At 31.5% G+C, this 11,761-nt stretch overlaps 1 protein-coding gene across 1 annotated transcript; it reads left to right on the top strand.

The window, feature by feature from the left end:
- Window positions 1-1,055: 1,055 nt before the first annotated feature.
- Window positions 1,056-11,411, top strand: LOC111709639 (uncharacterized; the record flags this gene model as incomplete). The annotated part of the gene is made up of 9 exons (XM_023483406.1): window positions 1,056-1,146; window positions 2,088-2,247; window positions 2,561-2,627; window positions 4,386-4,469; window positions 7,743-7,812; window positions 8,395-8,457; window positions 9,193-9,296; window positions 10,332-10,452; window positions 11,309-11,411. Coding segments are annotated over exons 1-9 (860 nt in total), but the record flags the coding sequence as incomplete, so codon positions are not given.
- Window positions 11,412-11,761: the final 350 nt, after the last annotated feature.

Genomic DNA, 11,761 nt, shown 5'->3' with positions numbered 1-11,761 from the left:
ACAAAATGAAAAGAAACATTTTGAGTAGTTCATACTTGCATTTTGCATTTTATCAAAGATAACATTTTTAAAAAAAGGTTGCATCTGGTTTTGTAGCAGGAAACGTTTTGTGATGGCAATGTTATGTAAGGAAACGTTTTGTGGCAGGAAATATATTATTGAGGAAACGTTTTGCGGGGAAACGATTAAGGGAATTAAGGAATCTGGAATATTGCAACGACTAAATCAAAATATAAGCAGGCTGTAGCAATGGAATTCACATCAATAAACAATTCAATGACGACCTCAAATTGTTCATGTTTAATGCATATATTTTAAAATACTGGTTGAATTTGATGTTCTGCCTTTGTAAATTCTTTTAACGCAAAATAATTAAAATCCGTACATTCGTCTCATTGAAGCATTATCCTTTGATACAGACATAGGCGGTTTACAATATTTTCGATGGTGAAATTAACTAGAATTTTTCAGTGCATGGAATTTACTAATTTTAATGTCAAAGCCATGTCAGAAAAGAAATCAGGTATTGTAGGACCTGTAAAACGAATAAGAGGAAAACCATCAGACTGAAGTTATTACATTAGACTGTGCATTAAACAAAAAAGTAATTGTGTAGTGTCCACCATTCTTGCATACATATCGTCTTCCTATTCCTTTCTTCCTTTATGAAAAAGTTCAATTTAAACAGGTTAGTTTAGACTTGAAAAAAGCATTTGACCAAAGAGTTTTTATAGGATTACCAGGAAACCAAAATCATTTTTATTTTAGCTTTCTGATTAATTATTATCATGACATGATACATTTGACAATGTAGAACTATACATAACGGAAGAATAAACAATAAGTAATGTATTAAATTATGAATAAAAATTTGGATAGATATATATCTGCGTCTATCCTTTGTGACGTTTCTTGAGAAAGGGAAGAACATTTCCGCAACACCACAGTGTTTTGGTTCTCTCTGTATGTTTGATTTGTAATGATAGGTATAGCCAAGGGAGGGGGGGGGCCAGAGGCGCTTGAAAGGTAAAAGTATTTACGTACGTTTCAGGAAGACAATGAAAAAGATTATGAAAAATTGGATTCTTTGGATCCTACTGTTTAAAAACTGGACTGAGGTACACTCCTTCCTATCTCCGGCCGAAGGTAAAAAAAATCTTAGTTTTTTATTTTGGAAATTTAATGTTACAAAATACTGGATATTATGGAAAATTCCCCAATTCCTATATTTTTAAAAATATAATTACTGTCAGGACATCTACTAATGTTTTATTAAATTAAAGTTTTTGTCTCATTAGATATATATCCTGGTTGCTGATTTATAGCCATTATAAATTGCACTGTATTAATCACTGGTCAGCTATAATTAGGTTATAATTTTGCAAAATAAATGACAGCGATTTATTAATGCAATCAATTGTGGGCTTCTTTTTGCAATAATTTCATGTTTGTTCACATTAATCGTACTTTTAATATCATGCTTTTCATTTCTCAGAAACCATATTTCTAAAGAATATTTAATAAAAAAGAGAAAGCAAAAAATGGTGACGTTCGCAAACGCTGTAAACTCCATAAACCTATTAAAAAAATCTATTTAAAATAGGGTCATCCATGGTACTGTCTGATTCACAGCAGTACCTTTCAAACCTTTAATAATGTGGAAATAACATGATTCTTTAGATCTAAAAGTGTTTAATTCTGATAATTTTTTTGGTTTTTTTCGGAAGCAAGAAATACCAAATCACTTTTTTTAATGAAACCACTAATGGAAATAATCAGTTTTTAAAAAAAAACGTATCTTTTATTAATACTTAATACTTGATCAGACAAAGCTTTTAAGGTTACCGATGTTAGTTGTATATGCCACTGTCAATCAGGGGTCACTTGAATTCATATGGTTTTCAATTAAATGAATGAAATGAATGAATTAAAGGATGGATCAATTTGGGTATGGAACCAAAGTCCACCACCCTATCAAGTACCATGGACAAGGTGGGTTTCTGTCTCAGAGGGATAGCTAGTAGGGTGGATAAATGCATAAAAGAAAGGCAAGAAAGGATAAATGAATAGATTATTACAATTTTCAGTTTGCAAGACTCCGACTGAGGTTAAGTCCGCCAAGACCAAAAGATCGGATGAATTCCTGTCGAGGTATATGGTGGAGGACGACTGTAACTACTGGGTTGGGAAGGATGGTGAAGGTCACGAAATTGTTTTGGATTTTGGTTGCATCACTGTGATTGACAGGTACAATGAGAACCAGAAAACTGTTGAATAGGAAGATGACTTTTAGACTCAAATCATCACTTTAGATGAATATGAGAAACAGTAATTGTGCAGTCTAAACAGTAATTGTGCAGTCTAAACAGTAATTGTGCAGTCTAAACAGAAAATTTTCACTCGATTAGCAATTAAATAAGCTATTTATTAGTAATACTATTTTCTTTATCAAATACACTTACTATTGCTTTAAGATTAATATTTGAAAATATTTTAATAGTAATATTTGATTATAATTCAAGATAATTATTCTTATTATATTTTTCATTATCATATTTAGAGTTATCATCAAGAACAGACAAGCATACTGTGGTGACCCAAACTCTGATAAAAAATGTAGTACGCAGGTCAGTTTAGAAAAAAAAGATTAGGGATAGGTCAAAACTTTCAAATTGTATTTCAATAATATCAAAATTAAGGAAATTTTACTTTACCAAGGGTTAGCAAACCCAATTTTGCCAACAAAACATTGAGAACAAGGAAAATAGGTTGAGAGAACCCGTGGTTAAGTAAAATTCCCTTAACTTCCCTTTAAAGTAGTTTTATCACAGAAGGGGTCGTTAATTTACTTGATTGTCCCGAGGAACGTTAATTTACTTGATTGTGCCAAGGAACGTTAATTTACTTGATTGTCCCGGGAAACGTTAATTTACTTGATTGTGCCAAGGAACGTTAATTTACTTAATTGTCTCGAGGAAATTTAATTTATCCGAGGAACGTTAATTTACTTGATTGTCCCGAGGAACGTTAATGTACTTGATTGTCCTGAGGAATGTTAATTTACTTGATTGTCCACAGGAATGTTAATTTACTTGATTGCCCCGAGTAACGTTAATTTTCTTGATTTTCCCGAGGAACGTTAATTTACTTGATTGTCCGAGGAACGTTAATTTACTTGATTGTGCGAAGGAACGTTAATTTACTTAATTGTCCCGAGGAACGTTAATTTACTTGATTGTCCCGAGGAACGTTAATTTACTTGATTGTCCCGTGGAAAGATAATTTACTTGATTGTCCTGAGGAACGTTAATTTACTTGATTGTCCCGTGGAAAGATAATTTACTTGATTGTCCCAAGGAACGTTAATTTACTTGATTGTCCCGAGGAACGCTAATTTTCTTGATTGTCCTTAGGAACGTTAATTTACTTGATTGTACCAAGGAACATTAATTTACTTAATTGTCCCAAGAAACGTTATTTTACTTGATTGTCCCAAGGAACGTTAATTTACTTGATTGTCCCGAGGAACGTTAATGTACTTGATTGTCCCGAGAAACACTAATTTACTTGATTGTCCTGAGGAATGTTAATTTACTTGATTGTCCTGAGGAATGTTAATTTACTTGATTGTCCCAAGGAACGTTAATTTACTTGATTGTCCGAGGAACGTTAATTTACTTGATTGTCCCCAGGAACGTAAAATTACTTGATTGTCCCGCGGAACGTAAATTTACCTGATTGTGCCAAGGAACTTTAATATACTTGATTGTCCCGAGGAACGTTAATTTACTTGATTGTCCACAGGAACGTTAATTTACTTGATTGTCCGAGGAACGTTAATTTACTTGTTTGTGCCAAGGAACGTTAATTTACTTAATTGTCCCGAGGAACGTTAATTTACTTGATTGTCCCGAGGAACATTAATTTACTTGATTGTCCTGAGGAACGTTAATATACTTGATTGTCCCGAGGAACGTTAATTTACTTGATTGTCCACAGGAACGTTAATTCACTTGGTTGTCCCGAGGAACGTTAATTTACTTGATTGTCCCGAGGAACGTTAATTTACTTAATTGTTCCGAGGAACGTTAATGTACTTGATTGTCCAGAGGAACGTTAATATACTTGATTGTCCCGAGGAACGTTAATTTACTTGATTGTCCCGTGGAACGTACCTAGGAGTTTAAGATTTTGTATTTAGGAGTTTAAGATTTTGTATCTAGGAGATTAAGATTTTGTACCTAGGAGATTAAGATTTTGTATCTAGGAAGGAGATTAAGATTTTGTACCTAGGAGATTAAGATTTTGTATCTAGAAAGTAGATTAAGATTTTGTATCTAGAAAATTAAGATTTTGTATCTTGTAGATTAAGATTTTTTATCTAGGAGATTAAGATATCTGTCTCCGAAGACGATTCTACTTACACTGACGTAGTAGGCTCTTACACCCTTAAATCTGCTGCAGATAAGGTGAAAATGGATAAATGAAAAATAAAATGGATTGCTTACTTCTTTAAAGATACATATATGTACTACCTTATTTTCGACTTTAGGAAAACCGTGTCTTACTGCTCAAAATATTTCTGAGAACCAGAATACTCAATATTTATTCTCTAATCAGTGTTATGCAGTTGTCGGTGATTATATAAAAACAATGAAGACGACTTTCTTATTTAAGTTTTTATTGATTTTAATATTTTTTCGAATTGCAAGATTGCAAGTAATTAAAGAGAAGCTTTCTTAATTGCAGCTTCTTCTGAGTTTTGACTACTATGGTTATGTGTATCATTTAAAAAAATTTGCCCCCATTTCTTTCAAATTTGTCAATCCCAAATGGGATTGAAAAAGGAATTATATTTACCCCTGCACTGTAGTAAAGGAATTATTTGAGTACTTTCTGCAAACATAAATTTTCCCTAAATCTTTATAACCCGATCGTGTAAATGTAAAATTTCAAATGTACAGTTTACTTGATCTGCCAAAAAATAAAGGTGAAATATTAAAAATCTACGAAATGGGATTGTGAAGATAAAGGGGTTAGAAAATAAGAGACGTGACATAAAATATGAAATGATAGATCATAATGAACTGTTAACTGACAGTGTACTTTTTCACATAAAATTCATTCTGAGGCTTTTAAATATCTTTAGGCAGTAAAATAAATATTATAGGTATCTTCATTTTTCCAAAAATGAGGCAAAGAAATTAAGTCTTTCTCAAAAAAACTAAGTTTCTAATCTCTATATCATTGCAACCCGAATTACCCGATGGTGTAAATTTGAAATTTAAAATTATTTGATCTAATATCCAAGGACATTGGGTTTCAAAGATATATGGATTAGAGAATCAGAGTGTGAGACTCCTAAATTCCTTTGGAGTGTTTTGAAATAGAAAAGAAATTTCTTAAAATATTGTGAAATCCTCAATTTAACATTTATTTATATTTTAGGAAAAAGAACTCTTTAATTACACTGTATATTTATAAATAGATATAATTAGCACACCAATAAATCATTATTTCAAAATATCTAATTTTCGACGAAAAATTACTATTTGACAGAAATAGAAATATTGGGCAAGCTTCAAACGACAAAGAGGAAAAGTCAAAGGAATTGAGTCTAAACCACAAACTCAAATTTTCTAATCACTACATCTTTGAAACCTGATATTTCAAAATTAGATTATTGGACCCAGCAAATTGCATAATTTTCAGGGATTCAGGGGATTATAATTCCACTAGAGGGATTCAGATATCCATCAAGGGGGATTATAATTCTACTGGAGGGATTCAGATATGCATCCAGGCGGATTATAATTCTACTGGAGGGATTCAGATATCCATCCAGGGGGATTATAATTCTACTGGAGGGATTTAGATATCCATCCAGGGGGATTATAATTCTACTGGAGGAATTCAGATATCCATCACAGCGGTTTATTATTCCATGGGAGGGATTCCGTTATTCATCAAGGAGTTGCAAAGGATTCAGTTATGCATCTAGGGTTTATAATTCCACTGGAGGGATTCAGATATACTTCCTGTGGGTTTATAATTCCACTGGAGGGATTCAGATATGCTTCAAGATGGATATCTGAATCCCTCAAGTGGAATTTTTAACCTCCAGGAAGGATATCAGAATCCATCCAGTGGAATGTAAACAACCCTGAGTAAAGTTCCAAATCGTAAACTGCGATTTCTTGACCCCTGCAGTAAAAATGAAATCCCTGCGGTGTTCTCCAGTGGAGTCAAATTCTTACTACGAGAACAAATTTTCGTGACTTATTTTAGCAACCTCTTGTTGTTAGAGTGACATGTGGGATTCAAAACTTCACCCTGAAAAGCTTTGTTTGAAAAAAAAAGAAATTTTTATTATTTTATTTTGCAACTTGATTATTTTCAATTATGGTTTCCCGGTTGTAGGGACTTTCAGATTTATTCTGCAGAAACAATGGAGGAAATTTTCAGATCTTAGAATTTTTCATCCAAAAGGAACATTATTTTCCACATTTTTTATCAGTGTAATGTATGTTCAAAGGGAACTTTTGTGAATCGGGCATGGTCCTTTTAAATGTTAAAGGTAGTCCCTTTAATAGACCATGTAATCATGGACGTACGAGGGGTGGGGAGGGAACTTGGTGCAAGTGCCACCCTGTGGGGGGGGGGGCACGCCTTTGGAGGTTATATATGAATTGATTTTTTATTTAAATATTTTTTTTTTTAATTCAGCAAGTAAAACCTTGAAAATTTGTACAGTGTTCCGCGCAAACAAAAATAACTTCTGTGAAAAAACATTGTTGTTAAACAAAAAAGAAAGGAAAAATTAGACATCATGAATTTTTTTGTCATTCCGCGTAAACAAACCTATACTTCTGTAGAAAAATCTGATTTTAATGAACTGGTGAGAAAAAAAAGTTGATGTTTTTATCCTTTTTATTACAATTCATACCCAAATATTTAGCAAATGAAACCTTACACAATTTTTTTGCTGCTCCACGCAAACATATCTAATTTCTGGGTGAAAACATTATTTTTGAAAGAGGGAAAGACTTTTAAGAAAGGAACTAAGTTTTTGTCAGAAACTCAAACTTTCTAATCCCTATTTCTTTGAAACCTTATGGTGTAAGCCTTATTTGAAACCTAGGCTTTTTCATTGTTCTTAGAATTCATAGTTTGAAATATCAAAGATCAAAAATGGTTGCACAGATATGGGGCTTATAATTTTAGAGTATTTGGCAAAATCTCATTTCCTTTACAACTCTGATATTTAATTAACAAATATATGTTTTAAACCAAGGAAAGATCTAAGGTTCTTTAATACACCATCAAATAAGGCAATTCTAATAAAGAAACTGCATAAGTTCTGCAAACCCAGTGTTAGTTTTAAAGCAATGTGCGAAAATCTATCAAGCCTTGCAGTACTGTCATCATACCACATTTTTAGGAAACGAAAAACACTAGACTGGGACCAAGAAACCCCATTTCTGAAAACCACCTCTGAATAGCTAAACTATACTCATGCTAAAAGTCTTGTATTGCACCTGTTTTTTGGCAAACCCTGTCAATTATAAAATGCGATATCCAGAGAAAAGAGTATTAGTTTGTAAACTTTTATATTGTTTAAAGTAATTTTGCTTTAGACAAAAATAAATGATGAATATATATAGATAAAACTAATTAGTAAATTTGTCACTAAAGCTCTCATAGACCTCTGCATGTTTAATTTGCATAAAATATTGTTGCAGGGGTGTAATGTGGCTGCTGATCGAATACCTTTAGACCCTTTGACAAGGGCCCGATACCTCAAGATAACAGGCAGGGTTCACTTGTTAATCGGTTTGGTTCGTTTTTTAAAAACTACTAACAAAAACTTCAAAACTGTGTTATTATGAAAGTTTTCTTTTGTTGAACTTTGAATTATTTTTATCTTAAATAAATGGAAAACTATTAAAAAATGATATTTGCAATAAGTTTGCCTTAAGATCGGGTCAACATTTGGTAAAGTGTAAGAAAAGCAAATATTTAGAAAAACTATTTTAATAACATTTTTATGAAACTATTTAATGCCTAAATTTTTCAAACCTTGATTTTACTAACTTTGTTTTTACAAACCTTGATTTTATGAACCTAGATTTTACTAACAGCTTGATTTTACTAACCTCGATTTTACTAAACTTGATGTTACTTACTTTGCTTTTACAAATCTTGGTTTTATAAACCTAGATTTTACAAACCTTGATTTTACAAACCTTGATTTTACTAATTTTGTTTTTACTAACTTTGTTTTTATGATTTTTGTTTTTTTGATTTTACTAACCTTGATTTTACAAACCTTGATTTTACAAACCTTGATTTTACTAACCTTAATTTTACAAACCTTGAACCCTGTGGTTAAAGTGTTACGCTCTGTATCTGGTAGTGGGCCTGCGCTACAGCTTATTGAAGCCGAAACCATTGTTGGTAATATAATTTTTAATATGTTTATGAAACTATTGTGTTCTTGTTCATTCTTACCCACTTCATGATGAACTTATTATGAATATGCTAATAAAGTAATCATTGTACAATATTGTTAAATTAGCTGTATACTGTAGCACTGTGCTATAAAGTAATCATTGTGCTATAATTTTGAATTAGCTGTATGTACATTATAGCACGTGTGCAGTAAATTTGGATTTGGATTTTCTCCAACAAATTAAGGATATTTCAAAGATATTTTTTCAGTTTAGATGAAAATAAAATTGGATTAACTTTAAAATTTATTTTCTGCTTTGTTAAAAAGCTTACTTTATCTAGAAGAAGCCAACGCATTCAGACAAGTAAACAAACGTTTCATAAAATTACCTGTATCACTATTTATTTTGGCATAACGTGCTATAAAGTTTTGAGTTTTTTTGTATCTTGCTAAAGATCAGGCCAAAAAAAATCTAGAAAGGATTGAACTTTCTCGATAAAGAGAAAATTTCTGTCCAAAAGCTTTATAACATTACGAACCAAAATAATAGTGTTTTAATAACTATTTATATAAAGATTAAACGCTCGAAAGTTTTAAAAATCAATTATACTTTTTAACAAGAAAATCAAAAAACAAGTTTGTTAAGAATTACAAAACAAAAGAATTTCAAGTTTAAAAACTTTTTCAAGGAGACAATGATTTATTGAATGAAAAAATAATAATCATGTTTTGTGTTTAAGGTTCTATTAGAACGTCCTTATCCAAGATGCCGAGCGACATCGAAGGGGAAGAATCAGATTCAGGCCATACCACCATTTCTTGCCCTATGTCATGCATTTACAAAGTACTCTTCACTAAAATTTAAAATTATCTTTAAAAATTAGTAGTTTTTGGCGAAGTCACTTCAGTGTTCCATTTTTGTAAGAAAAGCATTTGACAAAGTGTGTCAATTGATAAAGTTTTCCTTTAATAGAACATCTTTTTCGATATTTCTATTAATTTTTTTCTCATAAATAGAAAGACGGGCTAAGGTAAAAATATTTTAGATTGTTCTAAAACTTTGTAAATAAGTCTATAAACTTTTTTATTGTTGAGCCGATTATAAAATAATTTTCTCAGATTCAAACATTAAATCCATATTTTTAGTTCAAACTAAAAAGTTTTTAAAACAATCTAAAAAGTTTTTAGAACAATCTAAAAAAAGTGTTGGAACAATCTTTAAAGTTTTTGAACTAGCTAAAACCATTTATACGTTAGAATAACTTTCTATTACTGAGAAAATTTCTCGAAGAAATATCCCTTGTTACAGTGTAGCGTTGTCACTTTATCCCTTGTTACAGTGTAGCGTTGTCACTTTATCCCTTGTTACAATGTAGCGTTGTCACTTTATCCCTTGTTACAGTGTAGAGTTGTCACTTTATCCCTTGTTACAGTGTAGCGTTGTCACTTTATCCCTTGTTACAGTGTAGAGTTGTCACTTTATCCCTTGTTACAGTGTAGCGTTGTCACTTTGTCCCTTGTTACATTGTAGCGTTTTCAATTTGTGATTAACATTTTAACTTCTTTTTAATCAAATCTAATAAAGTTTGTGGCGTAAACTGATCCTTTTACTCGTCTGTTATTCATAGAAAATTATCAAAGGGAAATCCATAAAACTTTAGGATATAAAGACGACTGTTTTAAAATAGCCCTATAGATTAAAAGACACAGCATTCTTATTGCGTGCTCAAAACCAATTTCACAATATAATTGGTAAACCTTTAATTTTCATTATTTATTGATTTTTAACATACAAAATGCAAAGAATGATTCCATAAACGAGCTTAAAGCTTTTATGAAATACAATTTTTTAACAAAAGATAAAATCTAACTCTTTTAGGAAGATTGCAGAGGATATTTGCTCATGACAGATAAAACCTGTAAAACATTTAAAAACTGGAAAACTGTTGTGGATATATCAAGTGATGTTACATCTTTTGGAGATTTTTCAAACATTGATAGTAAGTAACTCTCAGTAGACTTAATGTGATATTTAAGAAGAAAAAAATTTATAACTTATTTTGAGTGAATAGGTTGTCTAAACATAAAAAAAGTTGATAATTGTAATTGATAAAAATTTTTGTTTGTAAGAACTTAACTTTATGTAAAATTAGCTCCAACAATGTATATCCTGTGTGTATCAACATTTATCAGTCTTATTTTGATTTCTCATTCCAAATTCGCTGAAAATAGCATGAGAGTAAATACAAAAAATCATTATTAATGGGTTTTAAAATGGGTTTCAAAGTTAGGGCTTGATCACTGAATGGTGACTATGGACTCCTAATTTACCGCCAACTTCTAAAGCATTGACGGACAAAAGAAATTTCTAATAGATGGTCCATAAAATGGATGTGTTCACAAAATAATTGAATTCTTTGGTCATTATCTTTAAATTCAATAAAACATTGTACTTTTCTCAAAAATAAGGATAACATTTTTAAAATATTAAATACAAATAAAGAATGAAGTTTATCACAGATTTTCTTACTTCTCCAATATTCATCAGTGATATATGAATTTATTTCTCCAGAAAAAAAAACCCATGCACCTCTATCAACCCTGGTCTGAAGTGAATGAAAACCTATTGAATTCTGCAAAAAACGGGTTTGCAAGCTTAGAATACAAAATTCGCATGCAACTGAGTATCTACATCTACGATTTTTCTAGAGGGGGGGGGGGGAATAATCGAGTTATTGCGCGCGAAATGCAAAATTAAAGGTAAAAGGTGACAACTCTCTCTACTGACTCCCCTAACTTTTCCTGAACCAACCACAGTCTACTTTAGTGCTGTTTGTTAATGAATTCTTTGTTTAGTGGATTGTCCCGTAAAAGGAAGAACCGTGACTGCTGGAACTGGAGTCAGCATACAATCTCCGCCTGGGATGAACACTCAGGGGCTTTGTTATCTAGCTTGCAGGTAATAATAGTTGATTTCATTGAAGACAGCAGTATTGGTACTGGTAAAGTATCCTCTTAAAGGGAGTGTTCGCGAAAAATGAAAGGGGGTATAGGCTGAAAGCTAATCACTTTAGCTCTCGATCGTGACCCATGAAAGTTTTATCTGATGTTCCTATCTCGAGAAACTGATTTACAACTTTGTCAAATTTATACGAAAATTAATATATATACAATTTTGTATAAAAGTAGTGGGTTTAAAAAGATCAAATTTTCAACATTGGAACATTTACCTGTGACCCAGAAGGTAATCTGCTTCCTTAATGGAAAGCTTTTTAAACGATGGTTTTGCTTGATTTATCAAATATGATT

This window comes from Eurytemora carolleeae, unplaced genomic scaffold (assembly GCF_000591075.1).
Source record: "Eurytemora carolleeae unplaced genomic scaffold, Eaff_2.0 scaffold979, whole genome shotgun sequence".
NCBI lineage: Eukaryota > Metazoa > Arthropoda > Copepoda > Calanoida > Temoridae > Eurytemora > Eurytemora carolleeae.
This window is presented reverse-complemented; position numbering and strand designations above follow the sequence as displayed.